The 17,538-nt window shown below is 35.2% G+C and overlaps 3 protein-coding genes across 4 annotated transcripts in view; 1 reads left to right on the forward strand and 2 right to left on the reverse strand.

Annotated features, from left to right (window-relative positions):
• Positions 1-224: 224 nt before the first annotated feature.
• LOC129246308 (uncharacterized) lies at positions 225-10,118 on the reverse strand. The gene is made up of 23 exons (XM_054885025.1): positions 9,948-10,118; positions 9,540-9,877; positions 9,152-9,475; positions 8,891-9,096; positions 8,607-8,815; positions 8,458-8,547; positions 8,218-8,379; positions 7,700-8,157; positions 6,885-7,263; positions 6,420-6,806; positions 5,841-6,342; positions 4,446-4,831; positions 4,040-4,373; positions 3,795-3,957; positions 3,515-3,704; positions 3,271-3,450; positions 2,940-3,204; positions 1,966-2,168; positions 1,350-1,882; positions 1,209-1,286; positions 647-1,142; positions 458-589; positions 225-393 (listed from the first exon to the last, which is right to left on the reverse strand). The coding sequence occupies exons 1-23, from the start codon at positions 10,041-10,043 to the stop codon at positions 283-285; spliced, it is 6,222 nt and encodes a 2,073-aa protein (XP_054741000.1). The 5' UTR covers positions 10,044-10,118; the 3' UTR covers positions 225-282.
• Positions 10,119-10,676: 558 nt separating this feature from the next.
• LOC129250631 (mesencephalic astrocyte-derived neurotrophic factor homolog) lies at positions 10,677-14,107 on the forward strand. Of its 2 annotated transcripts, none has more exons than XM_054890245.1 (5): positions 10,677-10,874; positions 11,135-11,254; positions 11,368-11,492; positions 11,825-11,966; positions 13,860-14,107. In XM_054890245.1, the coding sequence occupies exons 2-5, from the start codon at positions 11,173-11,175 to the stop codon at positions 14,024-14,026; spliced, it is 516 nt and encodes a 171-aa protein (XP_054746220.1). In that variant the 5' UTR covers positions 10,677-10,874; positions 11,135-11,172; the 3' UTR covers positions 14,027-14,107. The 2 variants fall into 2 exon arrangements, with proteins under 2 accessions (XP_054746220.1, XP_054746215.1); XM_054890240.1 differs by having other exon boundaries at positions 10,678-10,874; positions 11,132-11,254.
• A 386-nt stretch (positions 14,108-14,493) lies between these two features.
• LOC129250646 (uncharacterized) overlaps positions 14,494-17,538 on the reverse strand; it is a 68,092-nt gene continuing 65,047 nt past the window's right edge. The window contains exon 4 of the mRNA XM_054890253.1: positions 14,494-14,925. Coding sequence (XP_054746228.1) covers positions 14,825-14,925 — 101 coding nt within the window. The 3' untranslated portion in view covers positions 14,494-14,824. The remainder of the gene's footprint in view (positions 14,926-17,538) is intronic.

Consider the following 17,538-nt stretch of genomic DNA (forward strand, 5'->3'; position numbering starts at 1 on the left):
GGTAATTGTCTAGTTTGGTTAAAAACAGTCAACGTGTTTTAAATGATTTAGTGACACAAAGGACCACTTTTACGGTGTGCCCACGTTACCAGAACGACACAGATGTATATGTCAAAAGATCGTCACTCCAGCAGCATTCCCCATACATATATGCTGCTACAATAACAACAGCCACTTTTATGGAATTGCTTTTGTTAATAAATTTTGAACGATATCATACGAACTATTTTTGACCAATTTCGATACCTCGGCCGCAAACTTTATTTATTTTCTCATATACAACTACAGATCTAACTCCTTCTGAGCAAGATTTAAAACCACCGAAAGTAGTCCCGCATCTTCCAATTCAATAAGATCTTTTCGCATTTGTTCGCTTTTGCGGTGTAAAATCAGCTGCAAGCAAAGAAATAATTAATTTATGAATTTATATATTTGAGGCTATAAACGGTATGATTACTTTTTTGATTTGTTCACGTTTTTCAGCATTACGACATAAAGCCATCGCCACTGCGGCCATATGAGGACGCTCTAGGTTAACGCATAGTTCAGCAAATTCTAATAAATTTAACTTATGCACAATTGGGCAGCTCTTGAATTACACAAATAATAAGAGTAAGAGTATTTTTTTATACAATTTTTAACTTACCTGCAATCGGAATAAAGCCTTTTGTAATACTTCCTCCTGCGCAAATGACCGAATCTGATTAGCCGCTTTGAAAGGCTGCCACAATACACATTGCCACGCTACGATCAAACCTTCTGTATGCAGTAATTTGGGTTCACACGACAATACATCCACCAATGCATTCAATTCGTGCACCATATTTAACATTGCCATTCGCTTCAATATGCCATTCCAAATCTTTGAAATAAATATATCGAAACCCAGACAAATGTTTGCCAAAATCTCAAGTGTATGCGGATTTTGTGCATTGCGTTGCCAAATAGTCTTCAATATGTCGATTTTGTTGCAGCTCGTGAACTTTTCCAAGCTGAAATTGTAACCCAACTGCTTTAACTCATGCACACACTTAATAGTGATGTACTGCTTTTGACTGATTACGTTTTTGAATGACTCGCTGCCGTCGTTAAGCTTCAAAAAGCATTCGTACATTTGTAGCTGCTTGCTGGTGTTTACGCTCCTATGTTGGTTGTACAAAAATTTAATTCATTTAATACGCATAATTGAGTGACAAATGCTTAATTACCCATCAGAAGGAAAAATGTGCGATACCAAGAATTGAATGGACTCCTTCTTAGGCCAACTGTTGAGTATGTAATTTGCCCTGTAAATTAACGAATATTTCGTTAAAACTTACTGCTACAATTTACTGACAAAATTTTCTTACCTTACAACATTTTCCGCCGCATTACCTGCATCCGTTTTATCCTCTTCAACCAGATTATGATCTTCGAAGAATGTCTCCTCGAGCATATTGCCATCACCGGAATTGACTGTGAAAGAAAGCCACTTCTGCAGCAACTGAAATTGTATCGCTTGCAAATTTAAGCTATGCAATTCAGCAATTTCCTTAGCGACTGTATTAATGTCCAATTTTCCCGATTTCAATATCAGCTCATGATGATAGAGGCTATAAATGAGTTCAGTTGGGTTCTCTACCAATCGCAAGAGTTTCTCATCGGTGAGTCCATAAATATAGAGTAAATGCTGCGTCTTAAGTATAGGATATTTACGCTTGATTTTAACCAACTGATCCTGATACTTTTCATTTGTTATGAGTTTCTCATGCGCCAGCGCATATTTGTAGCACTCATATGAAGCTTCCACCTGATCAGCGCCGTCGGGTGCATAATTCGCAACAAAATATAGTATCATAAATACTTTATGTGGATTGGTGACATGCTTGACGAGACGTAGGATCTGTGCGGTTAGAAAAGGAGTAAATTGTTATATGTATTAAATTTTGTATGTAAATAATCACATTAAGATAAGTTGCTGCTTACCGCCTGTAGGAATGCATTATTTGTCGGCTGCAAATGCCACACTTCTGTTTCGTTCTTAGATTTGTATTCAGCGACGGAATTCTTCACGGCGGACATGCACAGGTAGTCTTGCACTTTTGCCACATCACTCGAGCCTTTAAGCACAGTGTGCATTTGCATGAGCGGGAACCAGCTTTCACAATTGTCTACACTGAGCTCGTTATCTGGCAGTAAATTAAAAATGGTTTTAAGTGGTTTTTACGCAAATGTTAGAATAATTGCAAAAAAATACAAAATATGTTTTTGAATAAGAATTTACTTGCCCCCAGAGTCGTCTAACAATTTCAATTTAAATGTGTGATTTATTGTTACAACAGAATAATATCTCAACAAAAAAAAAAAAAAAAGATACGTTTGAACTAGGGGTGGGACTATTCGAATAAAAATTATTCGATTAATAAAATCTTTTATTCGAGAGGTATTCGTAATTCGAATAATATTTATTCGAATAATGCTATTCGAATACCTCACTATTCGAATACCTTACTATTCGAATACCTTACTATTCGAATACATCACTATTCGAATATTTTTGGTAAATATTTATTTAGATTAGCGGACTACTAATCGGTTTATGTACAAGTGCATGCACCATGAGAAGGGCCAATGTAATTTTTATATTTTTAAAAGCATTTTCTCCCTGATGTTAATGAATATATAGTGAGGTATTCGAATAGTAAGGTATTCGAATAGTAAGGTATTCGAATAGTGAGGTATTCGAATAGTAAACTATTCGAATAGTGAGGTATTCGAATAGTAAGGTATTCGAATAATGAACTATTCGAATTATTTGAAACGAACAGTATTATTCGTTTTATTCGAACAATGTTTATTCGAATATTATTCGAAAATAATCCCACCCCTAGTTTGAACCAAAGACACTTTAACCACATACGAAGGCACTCTTTGAGTAGTTTTCTAAATTTAACGCTCACCTAAAATATCCTTCAATGGCTGCTCCACTAACGGTTTGAAAGGCAAACGAAAGCGTGCAATTTTCGGCATGACACCCATTTCACTCTGCGATTGCAACCACATATCAGTTTCCAGTGGACCAGGACGGTTGCGACGCCGCTTCACCATCTTGTGTTTAAGAAAATGCAGCATACTTGTCCAAATCTGCATTTCTTTTGGCATTTTGTCGAAAAATGTGAGCATTTCAATGACATATAAATATAATTCATAAAAATAAATGTTGATCTGGGAATTGAGAAAAAACAAATTATTCTTAAGCGAAACTTGTAAATCTCTTTGAATCACACACACCTCTTTAAAGAATTGTATCAACTTTGCCACTATCATATCTGCATTTTTTATAGCATGCAGATATGGCTGACATAGGTTACGTATGCCGCTGACAGTACTTAACACAACTAATTCTTCCTCGCCGAAGGCATCAGTTTTTATTTCATATTTAAGTTCCTGCCCATGCAAAATGCTAACGATCTGAAATGGTAATATTGAAATATTGTATGGAAGTAAGTTATGCTATACAATTTACGCGCTTTACCTGCGTTATTAGCAATTGCTGATAGTCCAAATTGAAATCATGACTCATGTGCTCCAACAATTTCACATCTAATCTTTTATTATGAAATATTTTCAGCAATTGCTGTATATCATCGGTGTCGGCATTGAATTTTCCTCTTATGCTAGGATCTTGCTTGCAAAATTCCATGTAGTAGAATTGTTTCAATCGTCTGTATAAAAAAACAAAACGAAGGGTTAAGAAAAATAGTTGTTAATGTTACATGCATTAAGTCAGTCTCCAGTAGGATTTTTCACTTTACTTGTTGCGTATTGCCTCGACTTGATTATGTCCTTCCTGATACACATTATACATTTCAGAGAGGGTTAACAGGCTGATGCATTGCTGGTCATTTTTCACATCTTTACCCAACAATTCCAATAGTGGCTTTTTGTTTTTATCCGCGATGAGCATGACGAACAGTTCTTACATTTGTAAATTTGTAATTAAATTATAAAATATATTAATAACAATAAAAAATTAATAACAATATATATGCTCGTATACCTATGAAATCAACATCTTCATTGGACATCATATGCCGGAAGACGCGCGCCAAATGTAACGACACAAAATCTGTGGTAATAATATTGCATTCGTAGCGTTTTTGATATTCCAAAATGTATTGCACCATTATGTACCAAACGTCATGCATTTTCGCTTTGATCAATTGCTCTAGCGATAAAAAGAAATCGTCCACCGCTGCATCCTTATCTATGTCATCACTTAGCATTGTGCGCAATTGCAAAAGCACGCTGTTTTTGGGTTTAGTTTCAGCTAGGAGTACCAATATACTGCGCGCCACAAATTTCATAATCGAAATTTGTTCAATGCTATTGCTCTACAAACGCGAGTAAAAAACAAAATGCAAAATGAGTAACATTTTAATAAATACCCACTTGCGCACTACTACCTTCTTACGCGGTTGTTCGGGCTGCATTTCGATTTGATCGAATATTGACACAGAATAACGGTTTTTTGCTGGTGCAGCCGGCTTGGCATTAAATGAGCAATTTATTTGTGCCGCTGAGAAGTTAAGAGTTGTGTCAGCTAGTGTAATCTCCGCCACATCCAATGCTTTGCAAATATTCTCATTGACCTCACGTTCCTTATCGACATAATAGCACTTCAACGCATCACTAGGGTAGGTGAGAGCAACTAATTTCACGTATTTAATTAACTCCGATAATTCAGCGCGCTTCTGATGCTCTAGTAGAAAAGCGTTAAGCAATAAATCATATACTAAGGGAAAGGTCAGCACGTCCATATCTTTGTCTAGAGCGTTACTCGTGCTTGCAGCTGTTAAGAAAAAGAAAATTTAATAGACAGTTACATATATGTATATGTGATCACAAGTAATAACCGGCTAATTTGACTTAAGAAAATACATTCCCACAACAGTGGGTCTATCTTCCCGGAACGACCCGGTTTTATATGCGGCCAAAGACTGTCACTTCAGCAGCAGGCCACAAAAAGTTATGAGGCATGTTTTATGCTGTTTCAACAACCTAAGAAAAACCTAATTCTCTATTTGCACGATTTTTTTACCCGAGTTAAAATGAAAAAAAAAAAAAATTTTTTTTACTTAATTTTTAAAATTTTTTCAATATTTTATTTGAATCTAATAGAACAAATATAGTGAAATTTTTCGACGCATGTACGAAGCGTTTAAATTAGTCTCAGAAAAGTTCGCTCAGACTCAGTAGACTTTGCTCTCATCGTTTAATTAAAATTAATTTAAAGAATTAAAATGTGTAACACGAGATATATTCTTAAGTGAACATTAAGAAAGATTTTTTTATAGTTTTCACCTAATTCTCTTTTTATACGAATTTTTTGGGAACGTATCTATTGTGAAAATAGAATTAACTGTACCCACAACGACTCTTTACAAGGATAGTCATTCCAGCAACATTAACCAGACATTTATAGTGAATGTGTAAGTTATTACAACAAAAACTTATGACAACAAAACTCTATATAAACTATCATTTCGAAATCGGTTCACTAATAATGGTTTTCAAGTCAAGATACAGACATAATAAGTAATTTATCCTGCCCAGAACTTGCTTCTCAAAGGTATCATCACTTCGACGCACAAAGGCGCTACTGAAGACAATATCAACAAAATTTCTAAAGGTCATCGACCTACTCCGTCGTATCTGGCCCGGGCCGCAGCCAGCCTATCTTATCTTGTAAGCTTTTTAATTTAAAAATAAAAATAAAATAAATGAGTAATTTTTCTCGAAATCACGATTTTTGCCTTGTGCAGTTATTGCATACATAAAATTATAACTTGCTCACTCACTTTTACTACTGCGCAATGCCAAAATCTGTTGTGTAAGTAACTCCAATGCCAAACCAATAAAGTCATCCTTATTTGTGGGTGTACAATCGACGAGTTGTAGTATTGCATACGCCAAGGCGCTTGTAAGCGGCAGACAGTGTATGCGCCGACTTATATGCAATACACCATAAACTTTCTCATAGTGCAGTGCTGCGCATAAATCAGCCACTTCGCTGACAATAAATCGTGGCACATTTACCGTTGCTTGACTTTGATCCATTATGCACTCGATGCCACGATCGAGTAACTGCAACCGTTGAGAGAGTGGCACGATTTCACTGACTGCACTAACATGCAACCGAAACTTGTGACATAGCACGAAGCGGTGTTGTATGGCGCGCAATTGCTGCTTATAACTGTTACATGTCGCATGAGGCACAATTAGTTGGAAAAATTCAAGCAATTTTTTTTGTTGTTCTAGGTTTTTGTCATCGCTTGGTGGTGGGCAATTCTCCAACAGCCCCTACGGAATGAATATTTACTCGTTAATATTTAAAAACCTAATTGATAAACATTTGATATATTTTACAAGATGCTCACCGCGAAAAATTTGATAACCTCCATACACGCTGTATTATTCTTGTCATCATTGAGCGATTTGAAATATTTATAAGCAAGCCCAGGTTTATTGCTGCGCACTAATTGATAGCAGCAATTGGAATTAGCGCTTGTAGCCACCTGTGGGGCAGCCTTTGTCAACACACGTATATCATTCAACATATCGGGTAATTGCATTTTAACGATGCGTGCCATAAAAAGTGAGAGATTAATGTCCGTATTGCTGTCCGCTGGCCAGCCATATTTTACTTTCATAACTTTAATCATTTGGATTTCATATTCAGTATTGATTTTTAGGGCGAGTGGATGTGTGGAATAGCGTAATTTTATAAGTGAATTTGTAATTTCTGGCCAGGGCACTGGTGCACGCTGGAGGGTAGCGAAAGAAAACAGTTAAAGTGAGTATGACAAATATAACAAACTTCTAAGAGTACTTCAACTTCATACTTGTAAAACCAGCAGTGCACTTTCCATCCGATCATCTTCGTTATGCAGCAATTCAATACAGGCAACAGCGCGGTCCAACCAAGTGCTCAGTGAATTTCGATTTACCACCAAAAGGGATATGTATTGACTTAATGCTTCGACTGGTGTTTTGCCTTTTTCTTGAAAAATTGGATAGAGGAAATCATTGACAAGACTTTTTAAATTATCCAAATGTACACGTTGCAATATGCAGAGCGCTGTTTCATCAATTGAATCTTTTAGATAATTATCCAGCGTGAATATTAAATTGTAACGTTTTTTTAAAACTGATAAATCCTGCAACGCGTTCACCAGATCGTGTAATTTAGCGATATTGCGTTCATGCTGACGCCGTACGTCACTAAAAGAAAGAGCAGAGAAAAATGGGTAACTAAATATCAAGTGCATAGCGGTGCTGAAGTTTTTGTAGCAGGATACAATTTTCCCTTTTACATTTTAGGGATGCTACGGAAGTGACTGAAGTGGCTGAATATAAATCCAAGTGATATAGAAACGACCGACGGGTGAGAATTTGAAGAATGCTGTTGAAGTGACAATTACATATCCGAGACCCGTCCGATGTTGTTGTAGCAGTTCGATGAGGATGGCTGGCAAAATACAGGGGTGCTCGGTGAGCACCTCTCACGTGCAACTGGACTTCTTCTGCGATGGATAGCGGGATTTGGGGAGCAGGAGTTTAGGAAGGTGATGAGAGACTCACGCCTGTCGGGTCCAGGTGTATATGACCCTGTCTAGTGCGCTAAACCTCATCCATCAGAACAATCTATCGTACTCACCAATGCATAAATTGTATTTCCTCAAATATATCCGACACTTTGGTTGCAAATTCTAACCCGATTTCGGGCCAATGTTCAGCGTATTGCAGTGTACGTGTCTTTTGTATACTCCATTCGGTGAAGTATGGCATTAATTTCGGATGTGTATAACTGACAGTGGGCACGAAGTGACGTAACCATTGTACCACGTTGAAGGGTTCAGTATGGCTTGGTATTAGGCTAAGTAGTTGGCAAATTTCTTTTTCATTCAAACGGGACATCATGGAGTTAGTGTGTCGCTTCCAAATTAAGCACGCCGCTGGCATATCTGTCTTAAATAATGTAACAATCATTTTGGTGAGATTTGAGTGATAAACAAATTTCGACCATTCCGAATTGACCTCATAAGGATCAATAATTGTGAGTGTTTCAAGACGGCGTAGCTGTTCGTTGATCTCTAGCACATCTGCTTCATCACTCTAAAAAAATTATCGAATTTATTCAAGTTTGGGATAGTATTTTGTACACTATATCATTACTTCTTCATGTAAATGCTTTAACATTTCAAGCAAGTAAACCTCCAGTATGCGACGTGAAGGCATGTTAACCATGCGATTGTTTTTGAAAAATTCTCTACTTTCAATATTTTTTAATATAGCAAATAGGTCATTGAAATTTTTTTCCAATAATTCAGGATTATTCTGTAAATGTATGTAAAAGAATAAATGATGACTTACATTCATATAGTAAATAACAGGCATTTCGAGGTAACTACTTACATCACCGAGAGAAGTTAGTGTTAGCAATATGCGTTTAGCTTTTGCCTCGTAAATCGGTTGTAAGCACAATTCGAATTGCATGCCGAAACTCTGAAAATGTTTAGAAAGTGTAAATGCTATTAACCGCTAAGTACAAAAATATCTCACACCTCAGCTTCTTCTAGAAGTCCTTTCGAAATCAGTTTTTTAAAACGCTCGCTGGGATGTGTTTCTGAAACCAGAACCATTTCTATCTCTGTAGGAAGATTATTTTCATTTGTTTGATTTCCACTGAGATAATATAAATTAACAGAACATTTAGGCTGTTGCACAAGCCAAGCATGCTCCGATACTTCCAATTCGCTATTGCACTTAAAAGCTGTTAAAAAGGTTGCATCGTACAATTAAATACAAAATCAAGCAGTTTATATTTTCAGTTGGCAGTTTCGCTTACATGGATATTCCAAAAACTTAATAAGACGTTCAGCTCCTACTTCCGGGCACTTTAGCATCACCAGCAATTCGATATTTTCATCATTGCACTCCATAATGATAAGTTCATCGATTAACATCTCATTCGTTTTTTGTGTTTGAGGGAAATATACAGTTTTCGTAATAGGACAAAACTCAGCTAAATGTCCAGAAACCGTTAAGAGTAAGCTAAAAATTAAGAAATTATATTTAAACGTATATCATCTTGGCTATATATACCCACACAAAATTATCTAAATTGAAAATACGTTTTACACCACCATAGTGTTCGGGCAACATAATTTTTGTTAAATTGTCTGCGCTCTGCCTGCAGAAGACAGCGCTTTGTGTGCCCGCTATATACATTGGGAAAGGCTGTTCAAAAGTTCCCAAACTACTTTGCACAATCAACACTGATGACTTCACATCGCTCAGACCGCGCACAGTGCCTACCAGTTGTTCAATGGCCACTGGACCTAACATGCTTTCATCAAAAGCGACGGTCTCATTTTCATTGAGGGTAATATTTTGATTTGCTTCCAGCGGAGTTTCGTTGATTTCACTAAGACTGCAAGATAATTAAATTTAGATGTCTGAATAATAATAATACAAAGGGTTTTGCAGCATTTTACCGATAGACACTTCCATTTGTGCAACTGATATGGAAGCTTTGCCCCAGTTGTTGTATACTCGCAAAAGTGCGCCCCGTAATATGCACATCTTCAGCATTTACAGATACACTGAACAACGGAATACCTTTAATAAATATGCCATGTACTTCGCCATCACGTAATCCAACCAAAATTAAATTTCCTGAATTGGAGATTGCTACGGCATCTATATGCGCATTGAAACTGAGGAAACTGCATTTGGCCACCAATTCGTCTTCAAGCAATATCAAACTTTGATCTACGGAGATAACAACTTTTTGGTTTTGCAATGATGCGAGCACTTCGGGATACTCGTTTACCTGTAATATTATGAATAACACAATGCTAAATCTAAACAAAAATAAAAAAAATTTGCTTCGGAATGAGTACCTGCTCCCCACTTTGTATTTTAAAAATTCCACGCGATGAGAATGCGTTCGAAATGGTTTCATCTTCAATTTGCGATTGCTCGAAATTACACCACATTTTGATACCACAAATTGTACTTCTTTGATTAAACCAAAAATATTTAAACTTTTGGGACGCGGCTTCTGTTTCTGTTTTAAATTGCTCCTTATTGTGAATTGTGAATTTTTAAGCCAAAAGCGACATCTACTGTAATTCCTACAAGCAGTCGCAATAACTTCAAGAACAAAATTCCCTTCAAGAATGGTGATAAAAAAACTACATATTCTAAAAAGCCCTTAATTTGTGGGGAATTTAGTATAATGCCGCACGCTTTCAAAAAAAAAAAGATATAAAGGGAGATAGAGGGGAGTAATCCAAATGTTATTATATGCGTAAAAGCAAAACTATTATTGCAAAATTACAATATATTATTATAAAGATTGTTCAGGGACCACTCTCTAACATATCTACGAAGTTTCATTAAGTAAATAATTACACTTTGCCTAAAATTGCCTATGTGGCTTTATACTAAGCTCTAACCAATTTTTTTTAAGTTTATACATTTTCTATTAAATAACTGTAATTATACCAATTAATTTTTACTTAAAATGTAACCGTTTAAAATCCGAACTGTATAGCAACTCTGTGTTCGATCAGCTGCTGTTTAAGTGTTGTAGCCTTCGACAATTATACGTCATCATGAAACCATGTATCAAGTAGGAATCAGCCAATGACAAAGCGACAAGTGAGTGTCAAAAAGTTCTCACTATTTTATTTTCACCGGCTAACAACTGCATTTCGTTGAAAGAACTAAATAGAATAATTCCAAACACTAAAAACCTTAATATATTCTGTCGAAACACGCCGTAAATAATAAAGTGAACAATATCGTATCAGAAACAATTATATGTAAGTAGATTTGTTTGAAATGCAATTCAAGAAAGTATCATTTTCCACTGAACACATCTCGGTTAACTGGTCTGGCTAGGCAAAGAGGGGGAGGAAATTACAAGAATTAGAAGTGATGGAAAAGGAATGTGTGTGTACGCATGTGTGGAATAGAAAACGCTTACGTAGCGAAGAAACTATATTTGGAAACTTTCTGCGCTTTATAAATGTTTAAACAAATGTTCGATTGCTGTTTAATGGTATCATATTTTTTCCAGAAGTCTGATAACCTTGTCGAATAAGAGATAAGTGCATTAAGATGCGTGTCCAAATAGTTTTGATGGTACTTGCCTTTGCTCTGATCCAAAGCAGCATAGCGTTAAAAGAGGAGGATTGTGAAGGTAAGTTCTTGTGTGAAGATGAGATGGTGGCAAGTGAGCCAACCAGTAATATTTTTACAAGATCATTTATTTTTTGTGTATGCGTGTGTACTAAGAGAAATCTGCATTTTTAGTTTGTATAAAGACAGTAAAACGTTTTGCCGACACATTGGATGATACCACAAAGAAAGATCATAAAAAAATTGAGGCCAAGTTTAAGGATTTCTGCAAAAAGCAAAAAAATAAGGAACACAGATTCGTAAGTAATGAAATCTTTAGACTTTTGACAAAGCTACGTAAGTTGGCTTAATATTTTCTGGCTTTCAAACATTGAATAGTTTAGTTTGTTAGTTAGTTCAATACATGACACATATACATACATACATATTTATTAATCTCTCACAGTTTATAGCTTTAGAATTTATCATACTAAAAAATTGGATTGATAGGTGTATTAAATATTTTAAAGACGTAAAAGCAAAAGGTTTCAAGGCCAAATTATTTGTTTTGTGAAAATTCCACAATAACTACTTTAATTTTGTGGGCGTATAAGTACATGGTTTTTATGATGCTTCTTCTTCCCTTTTACAGTGTTACTATTTGGGTGGTCTGGAAGAATCGGCGACTGGCATTTTGAATGAGCTGAGCAAACCCTTAAGTTGGTCCATGCCTGCTGATAAAATTTGTGAGAAACTAAAGAAGAAGGATGCACAAATCTGTGATTTGCGTTATGGTGAGTTGCTATGAACACATGAAAAACTATAAGTAGTAGCTTAGAGTTTCGGTCAAGAAGGTCTGTATTGTTGGAGCCTAAGGCAAGTGTGTCCAATCGGTTTCATAAGAAATTTTTTCATGACTTCCTCCTTTTTGATGTTTGTTTAATTAGGAGCGAATGCTATTAGAAAATAGCAATTAGAAAAGCATATTAATGGCTGAAATTAAGTTTCAAACTCTAGATTTTTCTTTTCTTTATTAAGAGCGATACCTAACTATAATATAATAAATAAGGTACGTATTCAATAATCTAGCCCTCACTGATCTTTATCAGCGAATCGTTCAACATTTGAAATTTTGAGTTGTATACTAAATATATGTACATGCTTTACATAAATAATTAACTTAATATTTTTACAATATTCGCAATATTTTTCATTGTCATTTTTTTATTTATTCGCATAACAAAAATCTTAAGAATCAAAGTTCCAAACTTTTTACGAAATTCACACAAATTTGTGAAATTTCGAAAAATTGTCATGAACATTTTTAATTTCTTGACCAGAATGTTTAGAAAGCTTCTAGGTACACAGTTTTATAGTCCATTCAATTTTAGTACAAAGTGGCGCAAATATAGTCATCCAATTACTAAATAAAAAATGATTTTGAGCGTTAGAAATCTTTTTTTTTTACCTTGACGCGCTCCTTTGCTTGCCTGTTTGTATACTGCAGCTGTTTAGTTCACAATCGTCAAATATGATTGACGTACGACGTTGTTTGCAAAAATTATAGATCTGATTAATTTTGCGTTCGATTTTTTGTAGTTTTTTTTTACGATGGAGGAAAATTCTCAACCCTCCACATAAAGCATCTTTGCGGATATGTGCCTTGGTTGTCAAGAGGTGAACACTCTTAGGCGAACATGTTCCCACGACAGTCGGTCCTAGGTATCAGAAACGACCCGGATTTATATCCGGCCAAGGACTGTCACTACAGTAGCATTCCCCGCTTGCGTATGGGGAATGTTTATGCTGTAACAACAACAACAACAACAACAACAAGAAACAAATTTCTAACATTAGATTTTTCATGTCCTCAATGGGTATTGAACCGAGAACCACTCGAATGCTAGTTACGCGGCGAGTAATTTGGTAACGGTCGTCGCTCAGGTTATTATTGTGTTTTATGCCTCCAAAGTTTTCGCTCAACAAATTTATAATCCCTGATCATTTAGACATATTTGTATTGTTTTAAGAAAGCGGCAACCAGCCGTTAAATACTAGTACCGGAGAAAGCTTTCGAATAAAAAGTTAAAGTAAAGTCTGTTGATGTTGTTGTTGTTGTAGCAGCATAAACATTCCCCATACTTACATACGGTGAATGCTGCTGGAGGGACGGTCCTTGACCGGATATAAATCCGCGTCGTTCCGGTAACGTAGAACCGATTGTTGTGGGATTCTGTTGTTGTTGTTAACAATATAGGTAGCCCTGTCAGTGTAGGCACATCATCGTTCGTCTTCGTCTAGCTCATCTAGGGGTAGGCCCCGGAAACATGCTTTTTCGACAGGTTGGGTCCAGAGGGAGAGGGGGGTTAGATGAGTCGGTTTGAGGGGGCATGTGAAGAGGTGGTTAGTGTCGTCGGGGTCGATTCTGGATAAGTAGGAGTTTAACCTGCCTCAGTATCCAGATCGTAGTTGTGCCAGTGTTACACGGGTCTCACGGGGAAGCTGGAGCTCTTCATCTGCAATAGGTGGTGGTTGGGCTCCGATTACGGCATTTACATGGCGGGAGCTTAAGAAGGTGGTTAGAGATTTTCTCACCTATCGCCTACTTAAACATAACTTTCTTCTTTCATTGCTTTTTGTTTAAGACAAAACAATGTAATTAAACATTATTTTTTACATTCTTGCAGAGAAACAAATCGATTTGAACAATGTCGACCTGAAGAAACTGAAAGTGCGCGATCTTAAGAAAATCCTCAACGACTGGGATGAAACCTGCGATGGTTGTATTGAGAAAACAGACTTTATTAAGAGAATAGAAGAGCTGAAACCGCAATATTCGCGCACTGAGTTATAAAAATTATATGCAAACTACATATGAAACTAATTTATAATTACGTGTACACAAATAAACAAATACATCCACACCTACCAGGAGCGCGACAGCAGTTTCTTATTGGTTTTCGGTTTTTAGACAAATTTAGATCGAACGCATTTACAAGTATAGTTTTTGCACAAAGAATTACGATGTGTGAACAAAAGAAAACTTATGTAATAAACATTGAAACGACCAACAAAAAGACGAGTTTTATTATAAAAAAAATTAAATTATTTATTTTTTATTCGATACAACAAATACACAACAGTGCTCATAACGATGTACAACGTAGGTTTTACATATACATACATACATACATATAAATTTTATAAAATAAATTTGCACTAATTCCAGTAAATTCATACGGTGAGCAAAGAGTGTGTGAAAGAGGAGCAGTAAAGGAATACAATAAGTAAGTAGAATATTTAGTAAAAGAATATGAAAGAAATACAATAAGTAAGTAGAATATTTAGTAAAAGAATATGAAAGGAGCGTAATTAATAACACAATTTGTGAAATAAAATAAAATTTACAAATAAATAAATTAAAAATGATTAGTTGCCATTTTTGCAAGAGCGACACAACGATTTTTCACTAAAAATTATGAGTACGCTGCATTTTGATTTTTAATTTAAACTAAACCTACTTTTCCAAATGCTGCCAAGTAAACTTAAAAAATTGTAATTGTATAATTTAGAAGTCTGCTTCCCACTTTTTTTGTGTGTTAATATTTTATTTCGTTCATTCGCTTGAATTATTGCTGTTTGTTCGTCCTTCTTAGCGGCGATAGAGCTGTTTGTTGTAGCGTCCCCTTTCGTTTTCCTGCAACAATACCGTGTATTCGCTGTAGACAACGCACCAACAGTAGGTGAGGATTGCTGTGAAATATTGAAAATAAAATAAAATGAAATCAGTTTTAATATCTGGTCTATGACTGTAGTTAGTTGGAGTAAATGCAAAGGAGGCAATTCATAGCATAATTTTAGGCTGCACTCACTATTATTTTACAGTTGTGATTTTTTCAAGTTGCTCACTAATTTAAAGCCTTCTAAATGCAGCGTATTAATTTACTATTGCAATAATAAATTATTTTATAAATTGGGTCTAGCAACAGGCGGTATCATATCCAACCACAATAATTGCATAAAAAATGTGGCAATATTAAGTGGTTGTAATAAAAGTATCAGTGTATCAATTTATAAAAACTAGCGTTCAATAAAATATGTAAAATAAAGTAAAAATGTATAATGGAACATAAATCATAAAAAAAAAATGCTGGTAAAAATATTAAAATTTTTCATTGAGCCAAAAATTGCATTTATTTAGTTTAGCCTAGATTTCACTAGTGCCGTAAGTAGTTTCTTTGAATAATTTGACATGCTGCTCTAAAATATAAGCATTAAGGGGGTAGTATGGTATTTTTTTTTTCATTTTTTTTTTTTTTTTTTAATTATTCTATAACATCTTAAGATTATTGTGTGAAAGTTTGAAGTGCATTAGAGTAAAATTGACAAAGACAGAAAGGATTAAGTATCTACCTCTCCAACCGGATTTCACAATCTTCACAAATCTTTAAACGCGTTTTTCTCACACTTGCCTTTTTTACGGTCAGTGTCCACTGTAGATTCATATCTACTGCACCGATTCTATTCAAATTTGGTTTTTTTGTTTCTTTACTTTATTCACGAGTTAATGACGTCGAGTTTTTTTTTTAATTTTGTCATATTTTAAAACAACAAAGTTTTCAAGTTTTTCTTATGAAAAATCGGTGTTTTGACTTCAAAGCGCTTTAAAAAATTAAAAAAAAAAAAAAAAAAAAATTCGACGTTGTTACCTGCGAAACTTTATTAGCTGATGAAATCAATTTGGTTTTTTGATTTTAGTTGATCCAGTAATGAGTTCTGAGGGACACCGCAATAAAATTTTTTTATGAGACGTCCGCGAAGATTCGCTGCCACCAACTCATTTCTTCATAAAAATCAATGAAAATTTCACACAATATTCTTTAAATATGACTTTATAATGAAGTAATTTTAAAATTTTGAATAAATCAACTGTGTCGACAAACAAAATTTCGAAAAATATGCTTGTTTTACACCGAATTAACCATACTACCCCCTTAAGCCAACCTTTTTTATCTAGAATCACCCATACATTCATCATATGCTTAAAATCACGTTGGTGTATCAGGAATAATCTGTGTTGTGACTTTCACACGAAGCTTTTTATATAAATTGTTTAAATATTCTCCAGGTGGAGTCAGTTTACATTAGAAATATTTATTTATTTAATCTAGAAATGCAACATTTCTCACAGAGTAATCAATCGAAACATTTCATAGCATTTCGCAGCTGTGCTTCGTAGAAGAAAAATCTGAAGCAGTAAGAAGCGTAGTTAGTTCTCATAGTGACCAACTAAAAAGTATAAAGATTCCGTAAGCTTATTTTTGGATTTTTAACCCTTTGGGGACGACTGTCGGCATATAGCCGCCCAAGCCGTTTCTCCGTTCCGAACGCGTGTCGGCATATAGCCGCCCAAATTAGTTCGTAGCTGCAAGGCTCGCGACATCTGTCTTTCTGAGCGATAAGATAGGCAGAGATATCGTAAAAGAGTCACGTTTTCATACAAAGACCTTAGGGGCCATTAGCAATGAAGTCTTATCTTCCTTATAATGTAAACTTTCGATGTGAGACAACAGTAGAGTCAGAACTAATTGCAGTGCTTTGATTCAGTCTCTCAGTGTCACTGCCAGAGGAACCAGCAGGCTTTTTATATATGGTATTTTATATTTTATCCTAAGCACGATGGCTAAGCGATCTACATAGATGATACGTTAGATAGTGACAGCTCTGACGAATATTACTTTAAATCTGATAAGACGACAAGTGGAAGTGAAATCCGTGCAATAAGGAATCCACTCAGGCATTTCAACATTAGCAGTAATAGCAGTTTGTTTATAATTATTTTTTGATTTTATGAAACATTTTTCTTGTGTCAAACAAAGCCTTAGTTTTTACCTTCTACTCAAATATGAACGAGACGTTATCAATAAAACGGTCCGCGGATGACATATGGCAAAAATAAATTTTTTGTTTTTTGGTAGGACTGTTATAAGCTTACATGGCAAATTTCAGCGTGATATGTCACATAGTTTGTTTTCTGTGCTACTGTAAAAAAAAAAACAAGTCAAACTCGAGTGTATTCTTCGAATTTAACGATGGAAATTCAAGTTGAACAAAGAATTTGTTTGAAATTTTGTTATTCCAACAAAATTTCGGCTTCAGACGCCTTAAAAATGTTGCAGACAACCTATGCACACTGGTTGCGTACATAGGCCAAAAATCAAAAATATCATCACAAAATACTTGGACAAAACGAACACAAATTGACACTAAAATGTTCAATCTTCAAAACGCCAAACCGGGTTTTCCGCAAATCTAACGGAACTTTCTAAAAATAGCATTGAAAGAATGAACTTGTGTACATTTTTG

This window comes from Anastrepha obliqua, chromosome 1 (genome assembly GCF_027943255.1).
Source record: "Anastrepha obliqua isolate idAnaObli1 chromosome 1, idAnaObli1_1.0, whole genome shotgun sequence".
NCBI classification, from domain to species: Eukaryota; Metazoa; Arthropoda; class Insecta; order Diptera; family Tephritidae; genus Anastrepha; species Anastrepha obliqua.

Excerpts from the sequence above, each read along its gene's own strand:
- LOC129250631 (XM_054890245.1), top strand. The coding sequence starts at position 11,173 with ATGCGTGTCCAAATAGTTTTGATGGTACTTGCCTTTGCTCTGATCCAA. Across the intron at positions 11,493-11,824 it reads AAAATAAGGAACACAGATTC|TGTTACTATTTGGGTGGTCT; the intron begins GTAAGTAATGAA and ends TCCCTTTTACAG. Across the intron at positions 11,967-13,859 it reads AATCTGTGATTTGCGTTATG|AGAAACAAATCGATTTGAAC; the intron begins GTGAGTTGCTAT and ends ACATTCTTGCAG.
- LOC129246308 (XM_054885025.1), bottom strand. The coding sequence starts at position 10,043 with ATGTGGTGTAATTTCGAGCAATCGCAAATTGAAGATGAAACCATTTCG. Across the intron at positions 1,883-1,965 it reads ATAATGCATTCCTACAGGCG|ATCCTACGTCTCGTCAAGCA; the intron begins GTAAGCAGCAAC and ends CTAACCGCACAG. Across the intron at positions 590-646 it reads AGGCTTTATTCCGATTGCAG|AGCTGCCCAATTGTGCATAA; the intron begins GTAAGTTAAAAA and ends GTGTAATTCAAG.